Source organism: Protopterus annectens, chromosome 4.part1 (genome assembly GCF_019279795.1).
Source record: "Protopterus annectens isolate FY-2018-M chromosome 4.part1, PAN1.0, whole genome shotgun sequence".
Taxonomy (NCBI): Eukaryota; Metazoa; Chordata; order Ceratodontiformes; family Protopteridae; genus Protopterus; species Protopterus annectens.
Window position 1 is genome coordinate 914271213 of NC_056734.1, and position 22158 is coordinate 914293370.

Consider the following 22158-nt stretch of genomic DNA (forward strand, 5'->3'; position numbering starts at 1 on the left):
CCTTTCTTTTTTAGATATAGTTCAATAACTATATAAAACAAACATATTTAGAAAGAAAATTACTTCAAGAATTAATTTTTTAAGTAATTAATTCCTGTCAATGTAATGAAATTGGTGGAGCTGAAGAAATCTGCTGCTATCCTGTGTTCATCCTTGGCCACCAACACTGAATATCTTTGAAGATGTGCAACTTTCAGTGCAAATATCAATGGCAATTTACTTCAACAACATCTAAGGTTTCACCTGATGCCATGCAATAGTTTGTAAGTTGCTTGGTTTTTGAAGAACTTATGGAAATTTATGGTTTATTTTTGTAACTACTAGCAAACAACTAGCAATATCTCCAGTATAGTATAACATAAATGGGCATTGACAATGAACTTTCCTGTCTCTCTAAATGACATTTCACATCATAATCCTCAACAGCATGTAGATCTCTCAATTACGAAAATATGGACAGTAATATGAATATATGAATGAGTGGCAAACAGCAATTAAATTTTGTACTGCAAATATATTGTAGATTAATAAATTTAATTGGGTTTTGTAAAAAGTTCTTGCCCTTTCTAATAACGCCTATTATTAGCAATTCTCTTTGTTAAAGAAGCCAGCCTCATATAACATCTGGATGTCATAATGAGCTATGGGTGTTAACTGGAAGTATACAAAAAGACACTATAAACTTGAATGAGCTATTCTTTTTAAATACATCTGCATCATGCACAAGGAATACCCTTTTAAATGTAAGCATCACCATAGCTCCATGTGATGGAAACCATCATCCTTAACAGTCTTTTAATGTACTTTTATTCCTAGATGATGTACTAATCCTTCACCTCACTGTAGTCACAGTATAGGTAAAATTAACTTAAAGGATTTTTTAGTCAGATTAATCAGATTTAGAAATGATCATTTTCAGAACAGACAGCTCTTGAAAGGGGTAGAGTGAATCTAGAAACATAGTGAGGTTATGCTAAATTCTTGAGAAGAATAAGAGACAGTCATTCACAAATAATAGAGAACCAACTTACAAATCAAGGTGGGCCCAACCGGATATGTCCCAATAAGATTTTAAGTATGCAGCTAATTACTTGTTGACTGGAATATCTAGCACAGAGAGGGTGCTGAATTCCTGTTATGTGGTCTTGTAAAACTGAAAAAGCGATGAACAGTCCTGACAAGTGCTAGATGGGAGTTGCTGGCAGGAGCATGGACTGTATGCTTCCTAAGGGTGTACCATAAATAATCCCACAACACTGATATACTTTTTGAAATCTAAAGAGATTGCTAGTGTGTGTGTGTGTGTGTGTGTGTGTGTGTGTGTGTGTGTGTGTGTGTGTGTGTGTGTGTGTGTGTGCGCGCGTGCATGTGTGCATATGCATGTGTGCGTGTGTGCATGCGTGTGTGTGTGTGTGTGTGTGTGTGTGTGTGTGTGTGTGTGTGTGTGTGTGTGTGTGTGTGTGAGGGGCAGTCATGTTGAGCTGTGTGCATCACTAGTGCTACTCTCCTCTGGTACAGATCTATCTTGCCAAGCAGACAGAATAAAGCTGTAACAGTGCCTTGAGTCTATCATATAACTGTTTTGCATCATTTTATCCATACAAAAACTAAAGAATTGGGTAAGTAGTTATCTATATTTGATAAATTCTTAGCAGGCTTAGTAAGAAGTATAGTAAGAGACAAATTTGTTCTTGTATGCTGCTTATGAAACAATATTTTTAAAGAGGGATAGTGGGGGTCACTGAAGTTTCCTGTTGAAGCACTTTATGCATTTTGACAAACATATCATATGGGCTTGAGCTTTACCAAAAGGAGTAGAATCTGGTTTACCAGTCAATTCTCTCAGTACAAAGGAGGTAGTTGGTGTGCTTGTGAAGGAGAGTTTTTCTATGATGTGTTACTTAAAAATAGGGACAAAGAAGAGTACTCTCAGAGATGCAGAGTGGTGGGGGTGTGGCCAAGATGCAGGCTAGTTAGCAGCACTTTTTTGAGCAATGACAGTCTTTATATTTACTGACAGGAAAAATTGAAAACCAGGGCAAAAATTGCAGGATATAATATTTAAAAGTCACTGGTTTGTTTTATTGGAAAAAATTGCCAGTATTTAACAAAATTCCTGTCAAAAGCTTCAACTGAAAGTCTACTGATACTGTCACAAGATGAGCAACTCAAAATACAACTTTCAAAACCAGCCTTCAAAGAAGGACCTGCAGACCTTATTACTCAACATATCTGAACTAACCAAAAAATTTGATAAAATGGACAGTAAACTGAATTTGTATAAAGAAGAATCCTCCAGACAAATAAAAGTTTGAAAAGAAATGATGCAGCAAGAAAGATCCAAATAACCGGGATGGAAAACTCATTAAATGACCTGGATGGGAGATTAATAGAACAGGAACTACAAGTGGAATTTCTTTTGAAGCAAAGTACATCTTTAATAAATAAATGGATGATCTCGAGAACAGATCCAGGAGAAATAATCTTCGGATTTATGGTTTACCTAAAAATGCGGAGGCTTAAAACATGACCAATTTCCTCACAACCTGGCTTCCCAAAGCTTTACACCTGCAAGAAGCCTTTTCATATGAAATTGAGAGGGCACATCGGTCCTTGACTAATTCAACCATGTACAACAAGGACAAAGCCAAACCAAGATCTGTCATAGTTCATTTTGTTCTCTTCACAGAACAAAGAACTGGTTCTAAAGTCAGTATAGCCCAATTCCCTAATTTAATATGAGTATTCAGTATAACATCACAGTTATAACCCTTACTAGAGTATTCAGTATAGCATCATGTTATTATTAGCAATAAGAAAGTGTTAAACATTTTCATATATGAAATAAATAAGACATAATACTTTTATTTTTGCATAAGTTGTCTATAACATTATTCTCCAGATTTGAATTTATTTTTGAAACTATTTTTGATACCAGTATAGTTTTCCTGGTTTCATTACTCACATGCCTTTTAGAGGTGTAAAAGATAGTCTTACTACAAATGCTAGAGTCTCAAGCACTTTAGGACCACAGTCTTAAACAGAGTAAGAAAAATATTCATAAAAAAACTTACTACATAAATAATGGTAAAACTGACACTGCATAATTTAAGATAGATAATAGTAGCTTGTTTCCAAATAAATTCTATAAGCAGTTACTAGCAGAATAAACATGGTACATTACTGAACATTTAAATGAAATTGTTTATTCATTGACATTTTATTAGTGGGATAGCCTGACTGGTTAGGACCCCATTTACAGCATGGGCCCAGTAAGAAAAGCTCTAAAGTATTACAAAACATTTTAAGAACAATAATTTTACAGTCTTTAAAATAATACAAAAACAACTGCAGTTTAAATAATGATAAATTAGACGTAATATGAAACGAATGCTTAAGAATAGATACAAGTTATATAACAATGATTTAATAGTTACAAAAATTTTAGCCAGTTTATACAGAAAGTAAAGGTAAGTTAGTATAATACAAACAGAAATTGCAATATGAAGTGAGAGGAAAAACAGGTTTATGTTATATTTAGAAAGAAAGCCAAGGAGAGAGAAATTGACAGATGTAAGGAAGTGAGTAAAGAAGGGAGAGAAAGGACATGTAAGGTATGGACAGGTACATGTTCTTATTTAAGGATATAGTTTATCCTGGTGCTGAGTAAGAACATTGCGACATTTTGGCTAGCAAGTCTTGTGATTTTAAAGGACTGGAGAGAGGGTTTTGACGTGATGGATACAGTAAAGAGATCCAGGTCTTAGCAACATGATATGAGTACAGACCATGCCCAGCAGATTTGATAGGTTTGAGGACAGACAGGAGTTTTTGGTCGTTGGATTAGGATGTCCGACTAGGAACATAGTTGTGTCGAATGCTATGGATCATGATGTCCGACTGGGAACATAGTTGTGTGGAATGCTATTTAGTGCTGGACATGCAGATGGATTCTGGATAATTTTATAGGTAGTCAGAAATTGTGTATTTGTTAATTGATAAGGTAGTTCTAATCGTTAGGCTTTTTACTGCTATAAAGTGGTAGCTTGTGAAAGGAATATTTGCTGCAAATTTAGCAACTTTGTTATAACTTTGTTAAAGTTTTCATTTTTGTGATGCCTTGAGGTTAGTAAGGATGGGAGCAGCTTAAAGCAGTGTGGGGAAGAGATAAGTAGTGGCAAGTATAGTTTTAGTCGGACTGGTGAGAAAGTTTTTGGCTTTGTAAAGCATCCCTAGGTTTTGATGATTTTTTTTTTTTCTTAACAAATTTGTATATTCAGATTGAATTTAAGATTATCTTCTACTTTCATCCCTAATAAATTGTTATGAGAAATAACTCAATGGTTATATTATCATGAACAAGACTTGAAATTTTGATTTTTTCATGAAAGAGGGATTTGGGGGGAGATATAGTTTTTTTGGTTTGAGAATGGATTATGAGTTACAAAGTTATGTTTTCAATGGCTATTAAAGCTTTCTAAGACATTTTTTGGAGGTGTGCCATACCGTCAGGTATGCGAGTGAGTGTGCAGTGTGTGCTATATAAGAATGCCAGCTGAAACATCACTTTGGTTTTGACCATCTCTTCTTACCTGCTTCTTTCTACTCATATTTAATACTAAAATTAATTCACATTTGCTTTTCTGCTCTGTTAATAATAATTACATATTATTTCAGTTGTTTATGGGATTCTGTTCCTTATGTGATTATTTCACATTTGTGAATTTCTGAGTTTGTGAATTTGTTCGGTATTAATTTTGGGCAAGTTTATTCACATGGGCTGTGATCTATAAGTATACTACCCCAGTAAACAAACAAATATACTAACTGACTAAATAAATAAATAAGCTTTCAGTACTAAATCCTGGTCTAATAGGGAAACTGTTTCATGAATACAATGGACTATTGCCTTTAATAGATTTCAAACTGAAAATTTTACAACAAACAGACCTTTAAAGTAGCCAAAATAATGACAACACAAAATAACAATATGAGTGTGACACCCCACCATTGGACCAATATTCAAGGAGCCTCAATCCTCACAACTGGCAACAGTGGAGGACTTACACCGGGAGGATGACAAGGTACACACACAGTATTATCAGCTGCAGCTCTCTGCAGCAAGGGCATTTTTCCTTAACAGAATGCAGAGACCACAGTCAGTCCAGGGCTGGTTTCTTCCTCTTTCTCCAGATCCAGAGTAAGACTCCCCACCGGTATAGCTGTAGAGTTGAGATGTCAGCTAAGTGACCAGACTAAGACCTCCAGCACCCTTTCTGTCCAGCCAGTGCTTTGTGTCACTGCCCAAGTAGTTGACATACACACACACTCTTTGAGGTTTGATTTATACACACATACACATCTGGGAAAGGCTGGCATAGGTTTACTAGCTGTATCCCCTTCTGCGCAGACTATAAGGTAGTTTTCACTGCCACCAGTCACTACTGTCAGCTACTTTAAGGCCCTTAACAAAGGGTGTTCAATCTTACTGTACAATGTTACTATTAATACAAATGGTAGTTTGACCAAGAGCAAGGCTATTAGGAGTGGCCCACATTGTCATCAAATAGATATGTGAGTACTCTCAGAACTTAAATATCTCTAGACAGATCAACCACAATGAAATGTTTAAATATATTTAATAATAAATATTAAAAAAACACAAAAATATACAGTATATATTTACAGTGATATCACAGTTAACAATCACAGGAAATATTTAATACAACATTGCAGGACAGTCTCAAATAAATAAAGAGCAATATCTAAATTAAGTGTTGCTATATTCCTGACTATATCTAAGAGAATTATACTGTTCCCTAAACCTGTAGAACACGGCAGATGTGGTGAATGGATCTTCCTTAGTTGCTGTCAGGTCCAAGACAAAAATGCAGAATGCTGTGTCTCTCTCTAAGAGACTTCTTAAATTAATATCTCAAATATTGCTACTTGGATAGCTTGTGGAATGCCATCATTGCTTGTCATCTAACTCCTAGTTCCCAGGCCCCAAAACAACCGTGGATGGCAGCTGGTAGCATTTAACATCTCCCTGTGAAAATATATAGACCTTACATCTTTGGCAGATACTGGAAGGTGTAAAATGAATTACATTCCTCCACATTTAAAGACAATACAGAAAGTTTCCTATTTTTAGACATTGTGTCTCCTTGCTGCAGTGAGACTGAAAGATATTATGTTTTATTGTGTAGCCATAAAGTAATTTAATTTCAGCTATTTTTTTGAAGTTAAACTCCTGTATTCCAGTTTCCACTGTTAAAATATACATTTAAACAGTTACAATAGTGGATGTACACTTCTGTTCTTTTCTAGTAGTGTACACTGTGGTTACATTTCAAATAGCACTTTGCAAATACTTTCAAGCAGTTTGATATACACATGACATACAATTCTAATACATTTGTAACACAAGCATCTTATATGAATGGGTCTATATTACAAGATCAAAACTTTAGGTACTCAAATTCCTAAAGCTCAATCTGTAAATATCGAAAGCTGAAAACCACGAACAGCCACTTCCACAAATTTTTTATAAGGGAAAAATCACTTGGCCATTATGCAGAGTTTGCCGTTTTCTCCAATGTAGAGTGATCTTGGAGTTGGTATATTTAGTTAGGGGGATGTGGGGGCAAAGTTTGTTTTGTTTAATATAGCCAAGAAAATTCTTTCCCTGTGTGGAAGTGACTCTTCAGGTTTTTTAGGTTTCGACATTTATAGATTGAGCTTTAGGTATTTGAGTACCTGAAGTTTCAATCTTATAATATAGACCCTATATGAATGATGTTGATATTCACAAATGACATATAATTATTTACAAAATTCCAGATAGCTGTGCTGGCATTATCTCCTTTTGTTGCACTTCTATAAAAATTAAGTTAATATTCACAAATGAATTATAATTACTTACAAAATTTCAACTAGCTGTACTGGCGGTACCTCCTGTGTCACAATCAGAAATAAGGATGAAGTGTTTAAGTATAATTAAACACTACAAAAAACAGTTTACTTCCATACATCACAAGCATTCCCTGAATGAATCCAATATTCTTATGCCAACTATAAAAACTCTTGTAGTATTGTTCCCCTCTACTCGTCACTCATTAGACCCATTATAGAGTACAAAGCCCTTTTTGGAATGTACCTCACACGACATCTGCAGCAGCTGGAAAGGCCACAGAAGAACCTCACAAAGAGGATTACTGGCCTCAAACAAATGCCCAACACTGACCACCTCAAAAAACTCCAACTTTACTCTGTAGCATATTGCCTACTCTGAGGTTATCTCTGCCTAACATAAAAAGCTATGTCAAACCCAGAGCTGTTGGACATGCTTCACCTAAAGAAATCCCAATCCCTCCAAGCTACACGCTCTAGGGACCTAAACCTTGTCACCACAATAAACAAGACATGCTAGAGGGATAGATTCCTGTCCCAGAGACTTCCCATACTCTGGAACAAGCTACCCATCTATGTCAAGCAAAGTTTTTCATTAGCACTCTTCAAGAAAAATCTTGATGAGTGGATGGAAAATAGGAAATACACCTCGGGGATCACTTCTGTGTCCCTGCTCGACAGTGGCACAGGAAAATAATTTCTTGGGTGGCGTAAGCTATGGAACCTTGCTGGCTAGGCTTACATAGGCCCTTGGGCCGATAGCCTAGTACTTACCTATGAACCCATGAACCTATAATATCAAAGATATAGTAAGTGTAAAAATGCTGTTTAGTATGATGTTAGGGCTTTTATCTGTAACTTCTACAAAGACTTCATCAGAGATATACGGAGGTGAACTTTTTCTTGCTTATTTGTTCTGTGCTAAGAAAGCTGGATTTGAGCATTTGAGAAGGTAACATGACAGATCTGTTATCTCTCAAGGAAGGCAGTATGATGTACAAAAGATTTTTGGCAATTCATAAATAGATTAACAAGTAGTTGTTTCTTCTTTTTACAGAACCAGCACCAGTAACTAACTTTGTTGTTGTTAATGCTACATCCTCAATAATATACTTATCATGGGCTGCGGTACCAGGTGACCAGATTAGATATAGGATCCAAGCTGTAGGACCTATTAATTCAACTATAACAACATCTGCAACAAGTTACAACATGACAGGACTTGCTTCTGCAATGCAGTACAACCTCAGTATCATTGCAATAGATGCAGACAATTCAACTGTTTCAGATGTCACTTCCATTGTTGGCTATACATGTAAGTTTTACATTTCAAACCAATAACTTTCTTCAAAAAACATTTAGTAACTATTTCAGTATCTTGTATTGTGTTTTATACTCTAAATGCATAAGTTGCAATTATTGAACTGTTTTCTTGTTGTTTTGTGATATCATGAGTTTAGAATGATGAATCCCACAGTTATCTCTTGACCAGAAGGTTAAAAAGTACACCCAAGCCTTGCAGGTTTAGTGTAACCCAGCTGTTCACTCAAAAGTAACTGTTTCTGAGTAAGTGAATGAAAGGTTGCATGTTTCAATGCATAGCAGTAACTGGATATGTTGCATTTCTACCATTGTTTCCAAGAATCCTAACAGCTGGTGCATTTGCAATGGGCTACCTGAATTGCTAGAAATATGATACCTACTCACTTTCAGAGGGATTCTTATGGATAAAAAAAAGCCTCATAAAACTGCTTTATACAAAACAATGTGATATTTTCTCAGCTAAGCCTATAAAATTACTAAGGGAGGCAAATTTAATATTCAGAGGACTATCCCTTTCCTTGGACTGTTGTTAACTAAAGACATAGAAGGTTTTTATACATTAAAATTGTTTATATACTGCATATATATATATATATATATATATATATATATATATATATATATATATATATATATCTGTGTGTGTGTGTGTGTGTGTGTGTGTATATGTGTGTGTGTATGTATATGTGTGTGTGTCTATTTATACTTATTTATACCTTCAAACACATCTCTCTCTCTCTCTCTATATATATATATATGTATATATATATATATATATATATATATATATATATATATATATATATATATATATACATATATATATATATATATATATATATATATATTATTTCATTGTGGACACATCATTGAAGCTCAAAATATCAGGTAAATGCTTTCATTACACATATGGCCAAAAAGAAAAAGCCCCCTCCCCACACACCACACAGGTGAATGTATCTTCTAAATGCCTGTTATTTAATTATACCAGCTCTGAAATCACACAACATTCTCTGACATCACTATTTGGTGATAGTGGACTAAAACATGCAGCCAACAGTAAGAAAACACTCATTAGAAAATAATCTGATTAAGAAATATAATACATTTCTTTTAAACCAACTTACTTAATGACCAATGCAACTGTACTCCCTCAGATTTTATATGAAGTTATTTACAGGAACAAAGGAAAATCGTTTTATTGCAACAAAACAGAGGAAGTATCCAAAACATACTCTAGTTCTTTCACAAGTGTCTTTCCAAGCGTTAGCTAACAAAAGCATTATTCCTACAGACAGGGTTTTCAAAGCAAACAGTATTTATTGGTGCTAGTGTTCTAAAAACAATTTACTAGATAGGTAGGGCAACTGGCACACGTTTTTTTCAGCAGAAGAAAGCTTATCCCTTTCCAGCTGTGGGGTCATGGTTGAGACTTCAGATCGCAGGAATATCTTGGAGACTGCTGAAATATTTTTTTACTTATAGGTCAGGAATTTGATTTCTTCAATAGGAAGTTTCCTACATATCCCCTAATTTGTGCAATTTCCTTATTGGTTGCTATGGAGAAACTCACTAGCTTTTCTCCTTGGTCTCTATGACTCACAAATGCTGCAGTTCTTTTCCCTGACACAACCTTTAGTGAACAGAAAACAAAAAGCAGAAACAATTCCTCTACAAGCAATTATTTCTCCAGGTTTACCAGTCACTATGCTACATGACTCCCACAGCACACATCCACCTGGTCTATCTCCACTGGATGTGCTGTATGCCCATCCGCACTGAAGTGGTTGTAACCTGGGTGGTGCTGCATCTAAAGGCTATAATGACAGATGATCAGAGCCTACTTGAACAGTTTTCAGTTGCAGTCTATCCACTGGCTACTGCAAAGAGGCACGGTCAGTTATTGATGCAAATCATCTCCATAACAAATTCACTTTTAGAGGGATATGGCCCATTTTATGATAATGCATTCCCTGTCAGTAGGTGGAAAAGCTGTTATATACCAGATATCTACCAGATGGGATACTCACCCCTCTTCTATAGTCTGTGAGAAGGGTGTGTCTATGCAATTGTGTGCAGTAAGAATTGCTTGGAAAAGGCTGATTATAGGGTTTCTGAATACAGCAAATCTTTTTGTTGACTAAAAGCTTGTTCTACTTCAACTGTCTGCTTAACCTTCAAGAAAACCTTGACTTTATTCAAGTCAGCCAAGATGCAAGTAACAGTAACTCTGATTTTTGATTTCCTGCAGCCTATTAGATATATCATGCATCTGCTGTGCTTAAGTTTCACATAGCTGGGTTATCAGTTCATCCAGCTTGATGCATGGAATGTAAGACAACCTGAAATTTAAGATGATGGCTTTCCCTATACTGTGAAAATATTTTTTCACAGAGAGGAGTTGTGGTATTGTATGAGGAAGTCGGGAGTGTCAGAGAAGTATGTAAGAGTGGTACAGGATAAGTATGAGGGTAGTGTGACAGCGGTGAGGTCTGCAGTGGGTGTGATGAATGCATTTAAGGTGGAGGGGGTTACATGAGGATCAGCTCTGAGCCCTTTCTTATTTGCAATGGTGATGGACAGGTTGACAGACCAGACAGGAGTCCTCGTGGACTATGATGTTTGCAGATGATATTGTGATCTGTAGTGAGAGTAGGGAACAGGTGGATGAGACCTTGGAGAGATGGAGATATGTTCTAGAGAGAAGAGGTATAAAGGTCAGCAGGACTAAGACAGAATATATGTGTGTGAATGAGAGGGAGGATTGAGGAATGGTGAGGATACAAGGAGTAGAGGTGGCGAAGGTGGATGAGTTTAAATACTTGGGGTCAATAGTTAAGAATAACGGTGAGTGTGGAAGAGAGGTGAAGAAGAGAGTACAGGCAGGATGGCGTGGGTGGAGAAGAGTGTCAGGAGTGATTTGTGACAGACGAGTACCAGTAAGAGTGAAAAGGAAGGTCTACAAGAGGGTAGTGAGACCAGCTATGTTATATGGGTTGGAGACAGTGGCATTGACAAAAAGGCAGGAGTTTGAGCTGGATTTGGTAGAGTTAAAGATGTTAAGATTTGCACTGGGTGTGGCGAGGGAGGACAGGATTAGGAATAAGTATATTAGATGGTCAGCCCAGGTTGGAAGGTTTGGAGAGAAAGCCAGAGAGGCAAGATTATGTTGGTTTGGATATGTGCTGAGGAGAGATGCTGAGTATATTGGGAAAAAGTGTTAGGGATGAAGCTACCAGGTAACAGGAAAAACGGAAGGCCTAAGATAAGGTTTATGGATGTGATGAGAGAGGACATGCAGGTGGTGGTGTGACAGAGCAATATGCAGAGGATAGGAAGAAATGGAAACAGATGATCTGCTGTGGTGACCCCTAATGGGAAGAGCCAAAAGAAGATGATCATGCAAATAGGTTGATGCATACCTGATTTGGAGTCCAAAGATTTTGTTCATGGAGTGCTGCAGTGTTCCAAGGAAACCAGAAAGCAGCACTGTATGGTGAAAGAGACATATGGTTTGAAAAATGTTATCTTAGTTTTTAGGGATAGTGAATTTTGCCAATAACATTTGTTTATGACCAAGTGGACAGAGACCTACCATTGTCCAATTTGATCCTCTCTAGCTATGGGATATGAATCGAGTTTATGCATACTATTTAATTCCTAAAAGTTAGAGGAAAGCCTTATAGTCACTTTAGGCTTGACAAACAATAAAACTTGGCTCTTACGCTCCGTTTGGAATTTCACTGTGGCCCAACCATTCAAGTATGTTCTGTATCTGTTCCTTAATTGCTTAGTGTTGGGATGTTGGTATTTACTATAGTTTCAAATTTACCTTCTCATAGGAATGGTTTCTATGCTGGATTAAACTAGTTCTGACAAGCAACTCTAAAATGTCTTTATTCCACAGCACAAATTTCATTATTAATTGTTTTCAGGAAATTCATAATGCCTCATCTATTTTGACATTAGAAAAAGAAGCATACTAACTGCAGCAGCTTCAGTTTCCTTCCAAGGCTCGAGAAGCTGGAATTGTGTTTCTATCCTTTTTCCAGCTGACTCATCCTGTAATTCATGTCACATGACATCTCAGTATTTCTCATATTACTGTTCATGTTAATCCCATCATAGCATAGTACTTATAAATAAAGACCACCACCATGACTACTCATTAACCTATTTGCATGTTACTGTTTTAATTATCATGAAATATTTCAAGCAGCAAGCATGCTCCACATGAAATGCTCAGCTGAAACACAATGATCTGATCTCTGTCTGTACATGTTTCTTTTAATATGTGCCTATCCACTCTTTGCCCTTATTATAATGATATCACCAAAACTGCACACAGTCATTCAGTCTGTGTGAACAGCTAAACTGCATGCAGTGTTCTGCTAGTCTCCCCAGGAAACAGTCACAATCAAGAAAAAGAGTGGCCACAAGTCATTTAGTGTTCTCAGCACCTAGTTACATGTTGCTGTGGTGGTGACTTTGGACTTGTGATAACATTCACATCTGGCCTTGTAACCATTGATGCATTGTAGTAAATTTTCTTAATGGGCTTTTCCAAGGCTGCATCTGTCATTGCAGTCATGAGAGTGGAATTTGCTGACTATACTTGGAGGCAGTGATGGAGAATCACCTCATTTGAATAGTTACATATCACTTTCTTTAAATTTTCACAGGTACATGAGCAGATTTTTTTAGTTTACTATTTGTAGAAATGACACAGTTCACATGACTGCTAATAAGCCCCCGCACGCACAAATAAGTTAAATGGATCTCCACTCAGAACCAGACTGTAATTATACAGTACTTACAAAATATGTTTCTTTCTTGAGTTAGCCTTACCCTGGAATAAAATTAAACAGCTACTCTCAAAACAAAGATACTCACCCACTTACTACAATGCATGCATTAAAATGGAGAAGATGAAATTCAGAATTTTTTTCAGAAATGCTGTTAATTGCATTCTAAACAAGTCTGCTAAGAATACCTCTGAATTAAGCCATTAACATTTCTACAGTTATAGAATCAGCACTAAAGATGCTGTATGTGCCACAATGCAAGCGATGTACTATGGCACACTGCTGGTGGCCATGAACATTTAGAAATGAATATATAATAACTTATCTTAATAAGATGCAAATCCAGCAAGCTTATATACATTTAGGCTTGCATACAGCATTTACACATATGAACTGGCTCAAACAACTCATGACTGCAGTTCTTTGAATGTTCAATTTCAGCATGAAAGATTTTATTTCCATAAAATCCATGGTGAAGAAAATAAAAACACTTAATTTCCAATAAATAGTTTCTGTTGATGATTATTAAATGTTTGTTTTTCAGTTTAGTTGTTTTTTTGAATAATCCACGTATCTGGTCATTCCAAGATGGCCGCTGAGCACTGAGCACACACTCTGTGCTGCTCCTACAACAGCTAACTTCATCTGCTTATTATAACCTGCATCTGGCATAAAATCTTACATAAAAGGATTAATACTGATCAACATGAATACAAAGAGAACAGAACTATCAACATTTTGATCTCATAAACAAATTTAACTGAGTTAGCCAGTGCCTACCTTCTCTGTGACTGTCTGGGAGAAAGCAACCGCATGGTGACAGGCCTCTTTACATAAATTGAGTTCTGTAATAAACTGAGACATAGGGAAGGAGTTCAAGTCAAAAGCACCGATTCTCAATCAATCAGGGAAAAACTAAAAAAGGGGAAAGTCAACAGAAGATGACTACTCAGCAAGACACTATGGAAATTACAACAACAAAGTCCAAAGTATCATCGGTAGTTACCCCAGAAAAGGACATAATCACCAAAAGGCAAAAAACTAATAAATCAATGCAAGAATCCAACAAAGGAGCCTCCAAATCCAAAGTGGAACCAACATTTACAGTAGATGACATTAAAACAGCTCTGCAGCCTCTTCAGAACAAGCTTAATTTCTTTGGTTGTAATCTAGATCAAATAATTACAAGACTAAACCTCTCTAAAAAGAAAATTGAAGAAAATGAGAAGATAATACAGGATCTGCAGGCAAGTTTAAATGACAAAACTATCAGCAATATGCAATAAAAAATAACTGACTTAGAAGCACGTAGCAGAAGAAACAACATTATAATAAGGGGTATCCCTAAAAAATTTGAACAAACTCAATTGCTGGTTATACTTCCAGAAATCTTTGAAACAATCACTGAAAACATTGTAATTGAAAGGGCTCACAGAGCATTATGCAGATCACAAGATGAAGCTTTTCCAAGACAGATATATGCTAGGTTGCTAAATGCTGCACATACAAATACAATCCTTATGGCTGCAAAAAAGAAAAGCACTATTTCATGGAGAGGGCATAAAATAACAGTTTCACAGGACCTTCCACAACCCATAAAGGCTCAAAGGCAAGCTCTAGCTCCTTTTTGTGCTTTTGTAATAAAAAAAAACACGTTTTCAAATGAAATACCCTGCTACTCTTTCCTTCCAGCATAATGATAAGAAATATCTAATACAAACAGTGGATGAAGCTAAAAAAGCATTCATGAAAGCTTTTAATGAAATTCCTGAGAAATAACAAAATGCAAGGCAAACAATAAAACAGATCAAATTAAATGTTTCCTTTTGGTCCAGAATCATCTCTAATCCAAAAACGGTTACATCTAGTGTATCTAGAAGTCTCTGATGCTTTTAAAATCTTCGCATGGTCCTTTTTCCGTTTTTCTTCATTTGGATGTGGAAATTATGCTTGGGCCTACAGTATCTGGTTGTGGGGGTTTCCTGTGGTTTTCTTGGGCCTTATCTTAGCAGTTCAAGCCTTTCCTGTGCTTTCAGAGCTGTTTCAACATTTCATTCCTCATAATGCAACAGGAACGTCGTCTATGATGTCATGAGGTTGCAAGGCCACCGAAAATGAAGCAGTGCATTACTGGGAGTGCAGCCGTCGCTGATTTTGTAGAAATTAGGCTATCATGGACTAAATTAACTGCTTTCTGTTGCTAAAAGGCATCCTGTGTCCCCCAGCTGCTGCAGAACAATGGTATTAAAGTATTTTATATAATCTTTACTCCAGATTGTATAAATAATCACTTTTGCATGTCTACAATACAAGTGTTTGAGTACCCCCCATTATATTGTTTTTTTCCTGTGTTAGTTCCTATGTTAGTGAAATGTTCAGGGCTACAGGCAGGACAGAGGGATCAGTATATGTTAAATAAAACAAAATGTTCTCAATAATATACTGCAGCTGCTACTTCTGAACTATGCCAGGATGTATTCCACTAAGTGCCCCCTTACCCACATACACCTATATCTTGTCATCTACTTCCAAATACCCACATTAACAAGAGTTATCTTTCAAACGGGTCTATCAAAATTGTATAAGTATATGTGAAAATAGAAGTGAGCACCCATTATATAGGTATGCGTCTAGGGCAAGAAAGTTCTTTTTTACAGTGGGTACATAAATCACTTGCAGCCTCACATGCATGCAGTTATTTACCTGTGCAGCACCTCAGTATCTGCTGCACTAAAGATAGTTTGATGATAGTATATATATATATATATATATATATATATATTTTTTTTTTTTTTTTTTTTTTTTTGCATATAACTCAGAAAGGTTAAATTAATGCACTACTTACTATTTATGCTTTAATGTTCTGCTCTTTAAACATGCTGTTTATGCTCATGCTTAGGAGATGCAAATGTTTTACACTTTCCTCCTCTGTTAAGTATTTCTTCTCTAGATTAAGTATAATATATTTACTGACTAGCGATTTTCTCTTCACTTCTATTCCATGGTGTTTCTTTTGCAAGAGAAAGATCAGTCCATAGTAGATCTTACAGCATTGATGGTTGGTGTTAAAAGTTAGATAGGATGCACCTTACAGGTCTGGGATGGAAGCAATGATGCTAATATAAAAAAACAAGTTAACTGTGTACTGCTTAATTCTTGCATATGTGTTACAGACGAAAAGCAAATACTATTGTCTGGCACAACTCAGTCATGTTCCAGGGGTAAACAATGACCATCTTTGCTTGTATCCCAAGCCTAAGTTAATTAATTTTAGCTTCTACATAAGTTAACAATATTTCCTTGATGGAGCAATTTGTTTTATGATAATGTTTGTAAATCTCTATTGTATTCAGAGATATGGCACTTTTGGTATTATTTTAAATTCAAAGTTAATAATTAGTTCACGGAGCAGCGACGGTGTTGGTTGTCCAATGCTTGACGACACTTGGAATATAGGGTTTTGTTTGTATTGCTCCCTGCTACCTCATAATGCTATTATATACATGAAAAATTGTCTAGTTAGTAGTATTATAATTTTGTTTGTATACTTAATAAGAACATTACAGGGAGTTTTGTGGTTAGGCACTAGGTCTGCCGTAGATTACTTGGATGCCATTCCATTCATACTAAATTTTGTAATCAAGGGGTCATCAGCTAGCACTATGCTTAATACAATGACAAGTTTACACAAATTATTTTCTTTCTTTAAAACTATTTATACAACATGGTACACTCAATTCTTAAAACATAATGATTAATGTAAACTCTTGGAATATCAGTGGTCTCCAGGAAAATAAAAAATAAAGAAATTGATTATGCACCTAATCTACCAGGACAATTCTAACATTTATTTCTTAAAAGAGACACACCTGACAAATGACCAATGGGATAAGGAAAGAAAAAGAGTCTGGATCAGTCACATTATTTCAGCTGCAAATATTCTTTCATCAAAGGGTACTGCCATCTTAATTAAAAAATCCTTCCCAGGGGAAGTTTTAAATACAAAATCAGACTCTAATGGACGTTGGTGTTTATTTTTCTGTGCTTACCACCAATTTAACTGCCCTATACTGTTTCTTAATATATATAGTCCTTGTACAAACCAGCATCTATTTATATATGAAATTCACAATCTATTATTACAATATTCTAACCACTTCTTTATTATAAGAGGAGACTGGAACGCACTTATTGACCCTATGAATGACAGTTCAAACAAAAACAGGAAGCAACCACCCTTACTAACGGCATCTATTCAGGACCTGATAAATAATTTTAACTTCATTGACCCATTTCTAATATTCGATCATGATAAAGAGGAAAACAAATACACCTTTTTCTCAGCATCTCAAAAATTTGATCTAGAATTAACTTTGTCCTAATCTGCGATGTATTTTCAACAAAATTAAAAACTTTGCCCTTGAGGTGAGATCTATCTCAGATCACTCTAAAGTATCTGTAAGTATTAACCCAATTCAATATATTAATGGCCATAGCAGCAATCCCACTTGGACCTTAAACTCTGATATTCTTGAAAAAGATGATGCTATTAAAGAAATTAACCAATACTTGAAACTATTTGAGCTAGAATCTCATTCATGCTCTATCCCCTTAAATGTACAATGGACTGCTGCAAAAGCTGTTATCAGAGGGATACTTATTCAAAAAGTATCCTTTAACAAAAAAAAGGAGCACAGATATATTACTGATCTCACTAATGAGTACAAAAAGCTTGATGCACAACTCCAAAACAAATAACTCTTTGGACCTTGAGAATAAATTACATGAGATTCAAAAGAAAATATACTCATTCCACCAACAAAATCAATCCTTAGCCATGCTAAGACTCTTCCATAGATATTCGTAATGGGTACAAACCCCCTCCAGAGCATTAGCCAAACTAATAAACATCAAAAATGGCCCGAACTATATAACCAAACTAAAGTACAATAGTAAAACCCCTATACAGAAATCATGACATCATCAATGCCTTCTCTGATATTTTTGGAGCAATCTACAACCCCAAAAATCAAACTCACAAAGACATCTGCAATGGCTTCGTCAATAAGATATCTTTCCCCAAATTAAACCACGCACAGCAAGACATATTAGCAAATCGAATAACACTGAGTGAAATAAAGAGAGCTATAAAAAAGCTGAAAACCAACAAAGCACCAGGACCAGGTGGCTTTTCAGGTGAAATTTACCAAACTCTCAATGATCAACTTAGACCTCTTCTCAAACTATATAACTACATTATCAATAATGGGATCAATTTTAAATATTTGAACAACTCAAAAACAATTCTCATCTTAAAACCTAATTCCGATAAGCTTAACCTTCTCAGTTACAGATTCATTGCTCTAATCAATATTGATATAAAAATTCTGACGTCTATCCTAGCTGCTAGAATGCAAAAAGTTCTTGAATCAATTATTTCCCATAAGCAGTTAGATTTCATGAAACAAAGACAATTATGGGATAATACCCTCACTATGGACACAATAAGAATATTTCTAAAGAATGAAAACCAACCAAGATATGCACTGACATTGGATGCAACTAAAGCTTTCGACAACGTGGACCTAATTTCTTATATTTAACCATGCAATATTCCAACTTCCCGAACATTATGATTAACATTATAAAAATGCTATACAGCAATGCTTCTACCTCCTTATAGATCAATAAGACATTATCCCACCCTATTAAAACCACAAATAGAACTAGACAGGGATGCCCCCTCTCACCATATCTTTTTAATATATATCTTGAACTTCTCGTACTATTTATCAACCAGAAAAACCTATCACCATATGCCAAGAGTTTTCAACACAGAAATTACATTTTCAGTTTTTGCAGATGACTTAAACATTTACTTCGAGCTCCTGAATAGCGATCTTCAAAAAATTAGGAATTCAATAACCCTTTTTTCAAATGCTGCTAATTATAAACTAAATCCCACAAAATCATCTATTTTTCCTCTAAATTCCTGTAAACATCTAGAATCCTACTTCCCCCTATCTGACATTCCTGTCAAAAATTCAATTAAATATCTAGGAATAAACTTTATGCACTCAGACTAGGATCTAATGAAAGCAAACCTTAGTAAAGTCTGCGAACAAATAAACAATGAGTTATCTAGATGGAAACATATTAATCTATCCTTACTGTCGAAATCTGCCTTCGTAAAAAATGGACATTCTACCCAGAATATTATTGCATCTAAACTCCATTCATTTAAGTATATCCCAAAACTTCTTCAATAAAATGGAAACTACAATCTCAAAATTCATTTGGTTCCCCAAATCAACTAGACTCAAGTATAAAAAGTCAATCCCTCCAAAAGAAAAAGGTGGACTGGGCCTTCCTGACTTTAATCTCTATTATAATATAATAAACGCAAGCCATTTAATCCAAATTGCGAATTATGATCCATCGAATGATTCGTGGACCCCAATTTGGGTCAAAATCTGGTGCAACTATATTCACTTAATCAAAGTGAACCCTAGTTCTATCCCTTTCTTGATAGATAATGAATACAAATAAAAAATTCTACCATTGATGTGATCAATCAATTTACAAGATACTCTCCTTGTTCTTCAACCAGTTCACCTAAATCCAAATATAAAGATTAACAATAGCATGGTAGACCTGTCTAGTTTTCCTTTAATTAAAAACTCTACGGTATGGCAGTTTTACCATCCTGAGAACTTTGCTGATGTTAAAGGGCGCTTCACAACCCCAAATAGATATGACCCCGTGTTAAGACAACTTAATTAATTAATAAAACAAAAATTTGCCAACACTAATGTAATTGAGCAAGATGGAAGTCTAACTGAATTATCAAATCCCTCTTCCTTAGAAACAAAATGCTATCCCATACATGCATACAAGCTTTTAATAAGCATTAAATATCAACAACCGCTTCTATTCTCTAAATACTGTGAGAAATTTCAGCTGAGTCCAAATATAGTGCAATTAGCAACCCCCTTAATCTTACCCTCTTCAAAACTTTAATTTATACCCAGCTCATGATAAATAATAATTCATATTATACTCCAGCAGTTCTATTAAAATTTGGTTACAACAAAAATCTAGCTTGTACTTTTTGTTCTCCCAGCATGTGGATGTTCTCCACATTTTCTGGATCTGTAAAAACATATATAAGCTACGGTGCTCCCTTAGAGCACAACTTGAAAAAATGGGTTATGAGAAGACCACCTTCTGCTGGCAAACCACAATCCTGAATATAATTCCTAAATCATTCATAGGAGTCCAGAAACACACTCTAATAACTGTGTGTGCTCTCCTCAAATACTTTATAGCTAAGAACTGGGTAAACCCCTATATAATCTCCTGGGAGAACTTCAAAAAAATGGCAATTAAGTACATCTCTGCTCATAAACTTTGTTATAACATTAAAAAAAAAACAAGACTATTTCCAGACGTATTGGTGCAGTCTATTTGACTTAATTCATTTTAGTTAATTATCATACAACGGTCATTCTCTATTATCACAACTTATGGAGTCCATTGTGTGCATACTGTCTAGTCTGAGTTCCCAATAAATACTGATGAAATATTAATGTAAATCATGTTGGTTGATGTCCCTTTATTCCACACAGAAAGGCATCCAAGTTGTAAATAGTTGTATATATTGTAAATAATGTCTTTCTAAGAATATACCCCCTTACCGTTCTCATGTCAGTCATAAATATGACATAAATATGTTTGTCGAATCATCACTCTCCCTTGTAATTAAGTACATTGTACCTTATCATTTACTTCAGTTGTTATTATAAGGGGGCATCTGTATCAATATCTGTCAATATGATATGTTTTTTTTTTTTTTTTTGTTATAGAGAAATCCTGCGTGTTTGGGATAGCACTTAATCCATTCTACTTTTATATATTTTATTAGTAACTACTTGCAATTGTCTCAGTATGGATGATTATTTTTGCTTATTAACACATCTATAATTTGTTTAGATAGCAAGTTTTTTTCTCTCTCTGTAAATATCGTATTATGACAGTTTTGTTATATGTCTGTTTTGTTTTAAATTGTAAAAAATCAATAAAAATTATATTTGAAAAAAAAATTCATGTATCTACATTTCTGGAATTCAGAAATATTCACCTGCTACCAAAGGGGATTGTTTATGCAATCACTGAAAATGAGAAAGAAATACAATATAGCTGCAGTGAGGAAAGACCTCCTTATCAGCTATTTTGCATGCTTTTAATTCCTTGTAATCACTGTGAGTGCAAATCAGCACATTCCTGTGTTAAGCACTTCATTTAGGCCAAGGATCTATTGGCCCAGTCATCCCCTCATTCATTTTTACACAGACACACACACACACACACACACACACACACACACACACACACACACACACACACACACACACACGCACCCTACCTATCCCTACCTATCCCTTTAATCCCCACCTCCCACTGCAACCCACCAGGTATGCACTCAGTCTCAGACACACATATACACACACAAACACAGACATAAGTAAAACCACTCATCCCTCTGCATGCACTCAAACATGCAACCACACATATATACCCTCCCAACACTACATGCCCACTAAACTCCCCAGTACTCACCTCTAATGCAGTTTTACCTATGGAAAGTAATGGGTGAATGTTTTTGCCATGTTTATTAACAAGGCCTGCTGAGTTGACTCACTCATCACATGCTTGTGTAACTGCCGTATTACAGGCATTTATGAGGGAGAGCACATGGCTAGTTAGATAGCACATTGTTATGGAATAAACACAGAGCTGATTACATAGACCACGCCCATGAAATGCCTCTAGCATTTTTGATAAGTTGAAGACATAGCCATCCATGGAGCTGCACCTCTTTGTGGTATAGCAATGCTGTAGAACTGTCTCTAAATCAGAAATGGTTACCACAGGGGATACAATGTGCTTACCCCTGGTGATAATCTTTTGAATCTCATTTTTTTCACAGTATTACATTGTCTGGTTATAAGGTTCACTGTTGATACTGTAATCACCTCAGTTAAAATACCGGTCTAATGATAATACAATTTTTTTTCAAAACTAAAATGCATTAAAAAGGCATTATTAATTTCAGATG

General features: G+C 35.5%; 1 protein-coding gene across 1 annotated transcript in view; it reads left to right on the forward strand.

Moving 5' to 3' along the window:
• Positions 1–22158, forward strand: part of LOC122801341 (mucin-19-like) — a 938154-nt gene that overhangs the window by 138566 nt on the left and 777430 nt on the right. Inside the window, exon 8 of the mRNA XM_044070881.1 lies at positions 7970–8227. Coding sequence (XP_043926816.1) covers positions 7970–8227 — 258 coding nt within the window. The remainder of the gene's footprint in view (positions 1–7969; positions 8228–22158) is intronic.